Source organism: Cetorhinus maximus, chromosome 18 (assembly GCF_964194155.1).
Source record: "Cetorhinus maximus chromosome 18, sCetMax3.hap1.1, whole genome shotgun sequence".
NCBI classification, from domain to species: domain Eukaryota; kingdom Metazoa; phylum Chordata; class Chondrichthyes; order Lamniformes; family Cetorhinidae; genus Cetorhinus; species Cetorhinus maximus.
In genome coordinates this window covers 64,802,519-64,816,846 of record NC_135896.1, presented here as the reverse complement: position 1 = coordinate 64,816,846, position 14,328 = coordinate 64,802,519, and the positions used below count along the sequence as shown (strand labels likewise).

Sequence of the window (14,328 nt, the reverse complement as noted above, 5' to 3'; positions counted from 1 at the left end):
CTCTCTAAATGTGCTATCCACGATGCTCTCAGACTCACAGATGCTCCACAGTGTCCCCAGCCGCCGTTCCAGCTCTGAAACCCAAGCTTCCAGGAGCTGCATCTGGACACACTTCCTGCACACATGCTGGTCCCGGACACTGGAAATATCCCCGGCTTCCCACATGGAGCACGAGGAGGACACCACAACTTTGAGCTCTCCTGCCAGGACTTATCCCTTTAAATTAAACCTTTTAAATCAATTACTCTAGGGCCCTTCTTTCCTGATATTCGTTACTATAGAATATACAAGAAGGTGGTGTTGAGCCGCCTTCTTGAACCGCTGCAGTCCATGTGATGTAGGTACACACTCAGTGCTGTTTGGAAGGGAGTTCCAGGATTTTGACCCAGCGACAATGAAGGAACGGTGATGTAGTTTCAAGTCAGGATCGTGTGTGGTTTGGAGGGGAAACTGCAGGTGGTAGTGTTCCCAGGCATCTGTTGTCCTTGTCCTTCTAGATGGTAAAGGTTGCAGGTTTGGAAGGTTCTATTGAAGGAGCTTTGATACGTTTCTACAATGCATCTTGCATATAGTACACACTGCTGCTACTGTGCACCAGTGTTGGATTGAGTGGATGTTTAGGCTGGTGGATAGGGTGCCAATCAAGTGGGCTGCTTTGTCGTGGATGGTGTCGAACTTCTTGAAAGCTATTGGAGACATACTCATCAAGGCAAGTGGAGAATATTCCATCACACTCCTGACTTGTGCCTTGTAAATGGTGAACCGGCTTCGAGGAGTCTGGTGGTGTGTCATTCACCTCAGAATTCCCAGCATCAGACTTGCTCTTATAGCCACTGTATTTATATGGCTGGTCCAGTTTAGTTTATAGTCAATGGTAACTCCCAGGATGTTGCTAGCGGGGTAATCCAGCAATGGTAATGCCATTGAATGCCATGGGGAGATGGTTAGATTCTCTCTTCTTGGAGATGGTCATCATCTAGCACTGGTGTGGCACAAATGTCACTTCTATTAAACTCTACTTTCCTGTTCTATTCTCATATCCCTTAATGGCCAAAAAATCTATCAATTTTAGCCAACTGAGCATCCACAGCCATCCGCCGTACAGAATTCCAAATTCATTTGTACAGTTTCAACCAATAGTCAAATTCAACATAACTTAGCAGTCCTATTCAGAGATGTCAATGTAGCTGGTGTCAAAAAAGGCAGGGGCAACTTTATTTGCTATCTGTTTTTTGCCATTTCAAACCTTGACGCAGGCACTGGGTACTTAATAAAATTGGAAAAATAGTCTTGGCCCCAGTACTAACATCCCTCGCCTCACTGAGCCCATAAATTCAACATCTGCCTCCCAGAAAGGCTAGAAACAGAAATAGTAATCAACCATAACAGAAGAACCCTCATGCTGAGGAGGAAAGTATGAGCTAATTTAAGTCCAAGCACACATTGTTCAATCTATTTGAAATCCCACATAAAACTGAATAGAGATGGCCATTAGTTTCAGATGGAGGTGATCAGATTTGGTTGATCTCACTGCCTGAGCAGAAATTAATATTGGCCCAAATCTTCTGATCAGTTTCTGAACTGCTGCATTCAACACTGATCAGTCAGAAAACCGTGCATTCACCTGGTTATGTTTAAAAGGGTCCAGCTTCCAACACAGCATCCTGAAGAAGTCACTCAACACAGGAATCCACGCAGAAGACACACACCTTTCTCAGGACACTAGCTGTCATATGGTAAGTTTAAAGCTCCAGTTTGAATGTCAGTGAATGGGTGAACACATGAATAGGTGAGTACTTGAGTGAGGTAGGTCAGTGGGTGAGTAGGATGGGAGGTGGGTAAGTGGGTGGATAGGGTGGCTGAGTGGGTAAGGGTATATGGGTAGTCAGGTCAGGGGATGGTCAGATGGTTGGGAGTAGTGGGGTGGGGAAGGGGCAGTGGTCAGGTCAAGTGTAATCAGGTCAGTAGATTAGACAGAGGGGGTGGGAGGTCAGTAGATTAGACAGAGGGGGAGAGGGTGGGGGAGGGGGGATTGTGATTGGGGAATTGGTTTTGTAGCCACCCAGATGTTGGACTAGATTTTAATCCGTCTATCATTTTCTGGGTAACTATTCAGGTAAGTACCACGGAATTCTCCCAAGTTTCTAATTGTAGCTCAGAGTCGGAGACATTAACAGAAAGTCCTGGAGGGCAGGGGGATTGCCCATCAGAAGTTTAAACTTCCTGAGCAATTCTAACACAGGTCAACACATCAGGACTTCCATAGGGTCCCGACAAGCTTCTGTCATACGTCCGCACTCCAATGATTGGGAGAGTGGAAGAGTTGGCTCCACAAACATGGAAAAGGCATTCAATAAGTTTCTAAAAGAGATTAACAAGAATGACAGCATATAGAATTGGGGTTGTTTTTTGGCTTGGATTGGAAATTGCTTGGGGGCTGGGAGACAGAGTTGGTTTAAAGGATAGGTACACTGATTGGCAAGCTGGGACAAGTACTATTCACCTGTTCTGGGCCCTGACTTATCACCATATTTATTAATGATTTGAATGAAGGAACACAAAGTTGTTATATATGACATTGATCAGTGACAGTAGATACTTCAAATGGGAGCAGAAAGTTGCCAGGACACAAGCAGATGTGATTGAACTCCATTTGCCATTGTTTTATCCAATGTGGGTTAGGTCATCCACTTTGGAGCCAAGAAAATCAAGAGTATGCTAATGGTGAGAAACAGGGACTGTAGAGGAGCAAAAGGATTTGGGAGTTAAAGTACATGAGCAATTGGGCTGAGTTTTACAGCGAGAAGGTAGGGTACATCCTTTGGAGAGTGCCCTGTGCGCATCGAGATCCCCCCCCCCCGCAACCCCAACCCCAACCAAATTCCTCTTCTCCCAAAAAAGGCCTGACTTATTAGTCTCCAGCATCCATAACATTTCTTCACGGGATCTCCATGCTGTCCTACTCTCAGCATTGCTGTGACTGCAGATTGGCAGACAGCTCTTGATGGCAGGACTTCTTTCCATTGAGGGGCACAAGTACCACTTAGTGCTTGTTAACGTCACCCGCAGCTTAGTATCGCTGCAGGGCAGCCTTTCTTTAAAGTTGGTTGGTTTGTGACCAATTTTGCTAATGGCAGGACGAGCAAGCAGTAGATCCCCACCCCCAAAAAATTCAGCCCATTAAGTTAGTAGATAGGTACTAAATGCAATCAAATAGATTGATAGCATTCATCTCAAACAGGCTGGAATAAAAAAGGGCAGAAGTTATGATTCAGTTGTATAAAGCCCTGCCCGAAGTACTCCTTTGGTTTTGGGCATCCTTAAAAGGATATATTGGCCTTGGAATGGATGCAATGCAGATTCACCAGAGTGATTCCCAGTCCAAATTACAAGGGCAGGTTGCATAGGTTTGGTTTGTCTTCCCTTAAGTACATTAACTTGAGAATGAACTGATTGAAGTGTTTAAAAGATTTGATAAGGTAAATACAGAGGAACTATTCCCCCTCGTATGGGAATCAACGATAAGGGGGCATAATCTTATTATACCTAGACCATTGAAAAGTGGAATTGGGAATCACTTTTCCCCTAATACCCTGTTTGTGAAAAAGTGTTACAAATTTCTAAGGGGTTGAGGATGCTAGCTCCAAATGTTTCTTGACTGAGATAGGTTTTTGTTAAGTAAGGGTATTAAGGTAAGAGTATCGAAGGATGTGGAGCAAAGGTGGGAAATGTAGTTTAGATTGCAATTGAAATGAACCTCATTGAGTAGTGGAGAAGACCCAAGATCTGCTCCTAAGTTCCTTTGGATGACCTTTCATTTTGAAATGTTTATGTTTCATGTTAAGGCACTATATAAATGCAAGCTGTTATCTTCAACCTTGCAGTCTTATTTCAGGAATTAAGGCGGCACAGCAGTAGGTCAAAGACAAATAACTGAACAAGCTGTTTACACCTTCATTCCCTAGGTGATAGAAATTAATATCCTGTTTGCCTGATTTTTGGCAAGAATCCATTTGATAACAGACAAAGGAAATTAGGACACATCCTGTATTATCCAAGCACTATTAAAATGAAATAATGTGACAAGTTGCTTCTGTGAATCTCAAAAGGTAGCAGTGATCACAAAAGTGCAATCCTGTTTTAAACCTACCCAACCCCACATTAGCAATCAATAACTTCTATTTCCTATAACATGGATCATTATGCAGATGTTACCTTCTCAATCTGGTGAATTCCCCCTTTATCAAATCCAAGCCCATGCTATCACATTCTTTAATCCCACATGTACAATCTGTGAGCAGCATGCAAAGTTTATTTACCAGTGTCACCCAGCATGCTGGGTAGCTGCAAGTGCCCCAATTCAAATAAATGCTCCACCTCTAATGTGATCCTTCTCACTCCCTGATGCTTATAGGAAGTGTTAATGAAAAATGTTCACATCCAAGAGTAGAATAGACAATCTATCATTAAGGAATAAAATAGTTGCGTCAGCTCCCAGGGGTATATATGGCTGAAAAGTAACTCATTTCTAACAGCTGCTTCCTATCTATGGTATGCATCCAGAATATGTACTACAGGTCTGACTAGAGAACATCATTAAAGACAGGAAATGCATTTTTTCGTGTACGTGCACCAGTTGAGTTAATCATGCTTATTCCCAAATAGCAGGCTTTTCCCAAAGGTGAGTACCTGTACTCAACTCATGTATAGCTCTGTAAGAAATTACATACCATGCAACAGATGTGTCACAAATTTTAAATACTATGTCTATGACTTTCCTAGGTTTAATTTAACAGAATTCTACATCTTTGCTATTTAGTACACTCAAGCTACAGCATTCTATGCTCCACAGAAATCAAAGAACAAAAGTCAACACATTTGAGAACCTGCTATATGCAACTCAGCTAAAAAATTCAGTGACTTCTAGTTCTTTAATCAAACAATTTGTGTAAAATGTCAGCCAAGCTATGACTTGCATTGAAACTAATCCATAATCTTACCAAAATGGGTATGTATTTAGAGCTGGCTAAAAACCAAGAGTTTCATTTCCAAAAGTAATCAATTTATCTGAGGGGTTTAAGAGCAGCTCTATGCAATATTTCTAGATTCCATTGGTCTGAGATTTGGTATTCTTGTCTTGGACTAGCCATATAAATACTGTGAATATAAGAGCAGGTCAGAGGCTAGGAATTGTGCAACGAGTAACTCATCTGACTCCCCAGAGCCTGTCCACCATCTACAAGCCACAAGTCAGGCGTGTGATAGAATATTTCCCAATTGCCTGGATGAGTGCAGCTGCCACAACACTCAAGAAGCTTGACACCTTCCAGGGCAAATAAGCCCACTTGATGGGCACCACATCCACAACATTGACTCCCTCCCCCACCAACACACAGTAGCAGCAGTGTGTACCATCTACAAAATGCACTGTAGGAATTCACCAAGGCTCCTTCGACAGCACCTTCCAAACCCACAACCACTACCATCTAGAAGGATAAGGGCAGCAGGTAAATGGGAACACCACCACATCAAAGTTCCCCTCCAAGTCACTAACCACCCTGACTTGGAAATATATCACTGTTCCTTCGCTCTCGCTGGGTCAAAATCCTGGAACTCCCTTCCTAACAGCATTGTGGGTGTACCTACACCACATGGACTGCAGCGGTTCAAAAAAGGCAGCTCACCACCACCTTCTCAAGAGCAATTAGGATGGGTAATAAATGCTGGCCCAGCCAGCGAAGCCCACATCCCATGAATGAATTTTTAAAAAGTTGCTAGCTGTCAAGTTCATGCAACATTAGAGGAACTAGGAGCTGAAGGTCACAGTAGGAATCAGCTTCAACGTCCCTTAGTAGCTTTTAGGTAGCAGGATGCAGCACCAACACAAAAGTATGTTTCTATATGCCCAATGCCTCAGAAGATCCTTCTATGCTGCAAGTAATCTGGTGGAAGTGGCACAGTGTAAGAATTGAAAAGAAATGTTTGATCACAATTTTAACCACCTGTTGCATATAGCCTACTCAGTTCTTGGTGTATGTGGAGCCATCTCACTGCTGCAAAAAGTTCAAATAGTGACTTACTGGTCATATTGGGTTAGTCAATTATTCACACCACTATTAAATGGCTTCTTTTATGAAAATGTCAAAATAATACAACTGACTGCTTTATGCTTACATTACACAGAAAACAGGTATTTCCTGCCTTTATTAAAAAGTTTACCATAAGTATATCAAAAGAAAGATTTGTAAAGGTGAATAAGGCAAGGGCTCTGTGGAACGTTATTACTATTTCCAGTCAGATTGGAGATGGTTAGGTAATGCCTGTCAATTGCACCTGAGAGCCAGTACTGCTATAAGTGACTAGGATTGATGTTATGCAATTTTTATAACTATCTAAATGTGCATTTTGCAGTTGGGGGGTGGTTATCAAGGGGAGGAAGGTTTCAAATCAAGTGCCCTCACTCAGGTGAAGTTACTGCGGTTTTGGTCATAAGTTCCGTTTGCTGCAGATTGTAAACTCTTTTTTTGGTTTGCTTTATTATCATCTGCATAAACAAACTTGTATCGGCTGTAAAATACACCAACTGTAAGTTCTGCCACGGAGGCTGGACAGCCTCCAACTCATTGGATAATAGTGGTGTCAATAGCCACTGAGTAGGTGCTGGTACATACACAGGGGCTGGATAAACTACAGACCAAAAGACTGTCAAATTGAGATTCATTGAAAGTTGATAGAAAGACAGACTTGCAATAATATGGAGCTGATAAGGAAACTGCTGTGTGTTAATTTAAGGATTTAATGAGAATGAGAACGCGCACGAGAGAGATTATTTCCTCTGTAGGAATCCCGAGCAACAGGGCATAGTCTTAAAATTAGAACCAAGATGTTTAGGGATGGTATCAGAGCACTTCTTCACACAAAGGGTAACACAATTCAGGAACACTTGCTCCCCACAACCAAAAAACTAGAGGATAGCTTTGAAATTTTTAATTGAATTAAGATTGATAGATTGTTGTTAGTCAAAGGTATGAAGAATTACAGAATCAAAGCAGGTAAACAGAGTTAAGCTGCAGATCAGCCATGATTTAATTAAATGGTAAAAGAGGCTGAAAGGGCTGCAAGGCCTACTGCTGTATCTTTGTTCTCATTACACCTTCAAAAAAAAAGCAGCTATCCTCAAAAACTGCCCTTTAAGTTTTACAAGTAGCATTTTACTTATCAATATCTAACTGAAATATCTGGAATAAACTGTTTTGAAATAAGCAGTTGTTCAAGTAATAAGAAATGACTGAAGTTTAAGTAGCATGTGAGCTAGTTGGGGTAACCTGGTGCTCAAACTTCCATATTGCCCTGTTATCAAAATGGACTGAGCTAAAATAATCAAGAAAATTACCTGCACAGGCCATCACATTAACCACATGCAGATTAATTTATACACAACTATTTAAATGACTTAAATTTGTTCCCCAGAACAATCCCAGTGCCTTCAGTCATTATTACAGAAAAGATTTCAAACATGCCAGATACAAAACTTCAAATGTTTTACACTAATCTATTCAAAATTTAGCTTCCTAATTTATAAGTATTGCTTGAAGCAATATTTTGAAGCAAAAACCTGTAATTTAACATACTGTAGGGAGTTTATTTCTGTCTACCATGCAAAGTTACAGAGAATATAGTGTGATTGAACATTAGGCAGTCAATATTCTCAACTTAATTTTTTCTATTCTTCTAGAAAAGCATTCTATGTACATGCAATATTTGACAGCTATGTTTGGTTGCCTGGCAGGGCTTCCCTTTTATCCAGCTCTGGAACTATGTCCAGTTTTGCCATTTGTGGACAAGGATGACAAGACACAAAAGCATGCGTTTCCCATAAATAGCTCTGACTAGCACAGGATTACTCACAGCATGCAGATCAAATTCTCTAGTAGGAGAGCAACTGTTGGCTTTGAGCCAAATGCAGCAACTAATAGCTGACATCCAAGTGTAACCAGAACAGTCTCCAAAATTCACATGTAAAAGGGTTTTTGTATATTCCAGATTTATATACACATGCTCCCAAAAAAAATTAAGTGCCTGTTTTCACAATTCCTTTTAGGATTCCTGAGTGTTTGTAGAAAGTATCCATCCTCCATTATACATCTATTTTAAAAAATGTTCGGTATTTGAGTTCAAACATCTAAACATTTCATTAATACTTAAAAATTGTAAATCTGAAGCTTTGTATAATGATGCCAGAACAGAATCTACAACCTTGGATATACTCAGTTTTAGTGTGTTAAGACATAACAACTTGATGTAAATTTAACTAGATATTGGCATTACTAAAATATGCCCAGCTTTACTAGTTCACTTCAATGTAGCAGGGTAAGTTCTTAGGAATAGCTGACTTTTTACAGCTCAGTCAAACACAATGTCTTATTTAATTTAAATCTGCTACATTTGTATTTTGAAAATGTCAATTTAAAAACACAAAATGGTTCCACTGGATTGAAAATTATGAAATCAGTAAAACACCATTGCAACAAACATTACAGTTTGGCCATTTACAAAGGAGAACCAGAGGGTGTGAGTGCAGGTTACAATTTCCAGTTAGTCTGTTTCAGTGAAAAATAAAAACAAAGCAGCAATCGGCCATAAGCCACAATTTTTATTGTAAGCGTGGCCAATTTTCTGATCTCAAAAACAATGTTCCATTTAAGGCTCTAGTATACAGTAACTGCCATCATGACTGATTTTGCATGTCTGTTTCAATGTTTGAAAAAACTAACATGGTAAACATTGACTCCCATTCTTCTTCAGTAGTGTACATTCCACTGGAAACAAAAGGCAACATAAACAACTCCTTCCTTAAGGTCTGCACAACAGGAATGAAAACGCAAGAGCTACAATTCACTGATGATGCAATTACAACTACAGAAACTTGGTTGGCATTCCTTAAATTTTTTTTTAAAAAACAAAAATGTTACAAAAAGTGCTTTGATGCATAGTGTAGAACATATGCTGCCATGACACAAAACTAGGCTATCAAGGCAGGAGTGGGTTATGAATGCACAAGAGCCTCATGGAACTATGATCAAGTGCAACTTCAATTACAATACTGAATTAATGGCTACCACTGACCAGTGGACAATACTCTCAAGGTTTTCAAAAGCTTATACTTAGTGTTTCTAAACTACTCACAAACGTTCACATTCATTGTACAAGAAACAAGGAATGCATGCAACGACAACTGTTTTGGCTAGAATGAATGACGTGAAAGCATTCCTTGAGATTCTACATAAAAACTACTGGGATCAAACAGTCTAAGGGCAACCGCAGGTTGGCTGCTTAAGTTAATGAGATCTCCTTTACGTGGAAAAAAAACTAAACTATTCCAATTTTTGATCAAATGATAGAGCTGCAGAAATGGAAGCTCCATGGGTCAAGATGGCACTCAATTGTCATTATGCAAGGATATTCCTTCAAGTGAAACCACCACATTGCCTCCCAGTTTCTCTGCAAGTGCTATACGGTCCTGAATTTCATCTAATCCGTTAACTTGCCATTCATGTTTAATACCTGAAAAACAGAAAATATAGTCAAACTGTTGTTACACCACACCAACTAAATTAAGAATTGCAAACATTTGTAAAATTATAACCTGTAAATTTCTTTTTAATAGCATCCTTTGAGCTAGCATATATCATCTTGCTTTTAAGGGATGCCCTTTCTGGAGCCCTACAAGAAAGGAATAAAAACGATGAAAGATAATAGCCATTGTTATAATGGTGTTTCAGCATTATAACCATTCAAAGCACATCTCCAGTTAACACGTGAGCCTTAACAGAAAGCCAAACAAGTTTTCTTTTTACCACACACCAGAATATAAATACCAAATCTTCTTTCTTGGATTCTTTTGTTTCGTATGTGGCATCATACAAAGCATAACGACAGTCGGTCTGAGGTAGCAACTGAACGAAAGATGTGTAGGGATCCTGCACAGTTTCTCCAATTTCACCCACCAAAATCTCTTTGGTTGCCTCCACAATTATCTGTTTTTTATCATCACTAAGGCAGAACAATATTGCTTTCTTTCTTTTTTTGACTTCTTCTGGTGATGATGATTTTCTTACTTTCATGTCATTGAAGACTTTAATAACTTCATCGTGTACTGTCACTCCAGAGGCCTATTTGAAAATGAAAATAAAAATAAAAATGAGCACTTCTCAAATATCTTGCAGTATCCTAACATGGCACAGAAATTAGCAATCCAATCTTAGAATAATTGAGTTTTTTTCCTGCAATTAAAAAACATCCATCTCTTTTTCTCTATACATATATATTAAAGAAAACACAATGTTTACATGAAAAATGGAGAGCAGCCACCTATGCATTTACGCTGTGTAAGTTAAGGCTCCAGTGCCAGGAAGAAGCATCACTTCCAATGATGCAGTGGATTCTGACAAATTACAGCAAATTGTGGTATGCGACAGACGGGGGGAGCCTCTGAGCTCAATGTTGTAACAAAAGAATCCGACTACAGACTCATCTGCTCTTTCAACATCCAAGACATGTATTGAAAATTTGAGAGAGAAAATCTTCCATTTATGAAAAACATGAATCACATCAAAACTGACAGACAAGCTTAAATACAAACATTTTCCAATTATCTGTTTTTTTTAAAAAATGACGAAGTAACATTTTCTTTGACTCTGGTTATTGTGCATTATCCCAACTCTCCCTCCCAAGTTTTACCGAATCTAATGCTGACGCATTTACATAAAAAGACAAATAAATCAGTGAACATTTCAACATTGAACAAAACCGTTATTGTCGCTCTGGACCGAGAGATTCGGATTAATCTCTTCGTTCGGGCTGCACCACTTCAGCTGCAACCACTCCAAGCTCCGCTTCTCGCCCCTGTCAGAAAGGCGCTTAAAAAAAAAACCAGTTAAATGTCCATGGGTAGAAATAATGGAAGGAATCCGCTTCTGGAGACTTCGACACCATCTCCCCGTTAAAGCGTGTCGAGGTCTCTGCTCCGTCATGGCTGCCGTCTCCCCGACACCAACCACGGCCGCATCCATCCAGAGTACAATTAATAAAAATGGAATAGATTTATTTCAGAATAAAGTGCCTTAAATGTGAGAGGGTAAAGGAAACGCGCGTTGAGGCGGCGCAGGCTGGGTACCAAATCTCGCCTCACTAGCCTGCCGCAAACCCATCACCAGTGCTAAGTTTACCACCAGCAGCACCAGTAAGAGCAGCGGCGGGCGCTGCCCAGCATGCGGAGAAATGCGAAGCCGGTGCTGTCTGTCTGTCTGTCCGGCCCGCCGGCCGGCCGGCCACCGCCACTCACTGCAGCAGCTAAAATTAGGTTAAAATGGCCGCTGCGAGCTAGGTGCCGGCACCCCCAAGACCTCCACTCCAAACCAGGGGTGCGGAGAGAGAGCAAATTAAACCATTCGCGGTGGAAAAATACAGGTTCGCCCCGCGGGGGTTTGCGTCGAAGTGTCTAACAGCCGCTGAGTGTCCCTTACCATGGCGAGCGAGCGGCTGCACTGATGATGAGAAACGCACACGGCAACGGCGTCGGTGAATACTCGACCGTTACTTCAGCTGCAGGGAGAGTGGGGGGGAGGGGAGGAGGCTGGGCTCGACCATTCACAGGGCTCCGGGAGGGGATGGAGGGGACTGCGGGAGGAAACGGCCACGGCGAGACCGCACTCACCTCCACCACCGAACCCACATGGTCTGCTCCGCCCCTGACCACACAAACCAAACAGGCCACCTGCTCATCATAGGCCAGCTCAGTCCTCCCTCACCATCATCATCATAGACAGTAACGAACGGCCTCGTGGCAAACATGCACAGAACTTATAACACAGGCAAACTAACCTGCTCATAAAATAGCGAGAAAAAAACTACAGACTAACAGATTCAGGTCATACATGCGCAACCTCTATAACAAATATTTATAACTAACCTGCTCTTAATACAGTCAGCAAAAAACTTCCAAATCAACGGATTCAGGTCATGCGTGTGCAATCTCTAAACATTTGCAAATTATCTTGCTCATGAAGGTATAATCACAGCATTTTAACAACCATACACATCAACCTACACATACGATAGATAACACACTATAAATGATCATACAAGGCAACTTCACACATCAAGTTAGTTCGCAATTAACGCACAAATTAACCTTGTAATCATAAATAAATATTGTCCTATTCACAAACCGGCCAGTCTATTATATATATGTAAACATTTTAAAGTGATCATCCAAATCAGCCTGCACCTGGTCACCGCGGATATGTGCAACCTCAAAATCAATATATAATTAGTATTTTAATGCTGCACGATAAAGATACACAAACCTCAAATTAAATGTAATGAACCTGTTAATGATGCACATTTATACATATCTCATTAAGTATGCTTTACTAAAGCGCACACAACCTGCCAATAATATCCATAACATACGTACCTCATTATAGTTGCACATACAGTATATAATATATTTGCAGGTGTGATTTATAATAATGCATTATAATTTAGATATATATACTGCATTGATTAAGTTTCTCAGGTGATCAAAATCACTTTGAAACATTTACAGACAATAATATATTTGTTGAGACATTAACAACCTGCAGCAACTAGAATAATGCAACAATTCTGTTTTTTTTTAATTGCCTTCTTTATTGTATTTAAACAATATCCTGATGCAGTACAAGTTGCAGTGGGTAAAGGTATAGCCAATGCCAAATATTTCATAATGCCAAATACCAATAACTTAAAATATTTGGAGGTCTGTTCTAGAACTTAGCAGGTAATGCATTTTATATATCAGCAATATAGTATCACAAGGATGAGATTCAATGAATAATTTTGCTTGAACTAAATTTGTTTAATTTAAACTAAAACATATTTTTAAAAATCAACAAAATGTCCTGTGCAAATGAGGAATTATCAGTTATTTAAAATACACAGAATCTATTTACCTCTGGTAAAGAATATGGATTCCAAAATTATTGCAAGTAAACTTTTATCCAACAATATTCTCTTGATACAATATATTTGATCCTTTATTTAATGAAATGTTTGTTCACTAATTTTATAGGAAGTATTTAATAAGTTTTCCACCTGGGAATACTTTTTAGATAATACACAATGTTCTTCCATATGTCTTGCTATATTATTCAATCAACTAGCCCACTGGAATCAGCGCTAATTCTCTGTGCAGTTTAGCAAATGTCCCTTCCACTCTCACCTTGTCAATAACAAGTGCAAGGAACTTGTGTATTTCTTTGCCATTAAAATGGAGACCATCCAATCAACTGCCTCTGCTGCTTCTTGCTAGCTCTGTCCACAAGTCAAGTCTTCCACTCAACCTGTTGCCCTCCCCACCCCATCCCCACCCCATCCCCCCGCAAACTTGCAACCCCATCTCTATCATCTCCCCATGTTCATCACAACATGGCTACACCTGCTCTTACAACCCCATTCCCAATAAACTGCTGGCCCTCACCCAAACAACATTGTGAATGGTTCCTCTCCTCAGGCACCATCCACCACACTTTCAGAATTGCAACCATCACCTTTCTCTTCAAAAAAATTATCTCTCGACCCCAATGTCTTGAAAACTGCTCCAAACTCACTTTCCTCTTCAAATTCCAAGAACTTCTCAGTTTCCTGATTTGTGCTCAACATTCTTATCACTCCTTATTTAAATCCCTCCTACCAGTTTTTCCTGTCTTCCACAACAAAGAAAATAGCCCTAACCAAAATCATGAGCAACATTAATTGTGACCATGACTATTGTGCATTTCCCTGCTCACCTTCGCTACAGTCTTTGACACGGATGACCACAACATTCTCCTCCAATGCCTATTCACCATTGTATAGCTCAATGGGAAAATCTTTGCTTGGTTGGTGCCAGCTGTAGCTCAGTGTTACCACTCTCACCACCTCAGAAGGTTCTGGGTTCAAGCACCACTCCAGAAACCTGAGCAGATTTTTTTTTCATGAAATGTGGGTGTCACAGGCAAGACCAGCATTTGTTGCCCATCCCTAATTGCCCTTGAACTGAGTGGCTTGCTAGGCTGTTTCAGAGTGCAGTTAAGAGACAACCACATTGCTGTGGACCTGGAGTCACATGTAGGCCAGACCAGGTAAGGATGGCAGATTCCCTTCCCTAAAGGACATTAGTGAACCAGATGGGTTTTTACAACAATCGATAATAGTTTCATGGTCACCATTACTGAGACTAGCTTTATATTCCAAATTTGTTAATTGAATTTTAAATTCTACCATCTGCCACATTTGGATTTGAAC

At 40.5% G+C, this 14,328-nt stretch overlaps 1 protein-coding gene across 1 annotated transcript; it reads right to left on the bottom strand.

Annotated features, from left to right (window-relative positions):
- Positions 1 to 8,638: 8,638 nt before the first annotated feature.
- cfl2 (cofilin 2 (muscle)) lies at positions 8,639 to 11,730 on the bottom strand. Its single transcript, XM_078562814.1, has 4 exons — positions 11,526 to 11,730; positions 9,865 to 10,172; positions 9,647 to 9,723; positions 8,639 to 9,564 (listed from the first exon to the last, which is right to left on the bottom strand). Exons 1-4 carry the CDS (start codon positions 11,526 to 11,528, stop codon positions 9,440 to 9,442), a joined length of 513 nt encoding a protein of 170 aa, XP_078418940.1. The 5' UTR covers positions 11,529 to 11,730; the 3' UTR covers positions 8,639 to 9,439.
- Between the last annotated feature and the right edge of the window lie 2,598 nt (positions 11,731 to 14,328).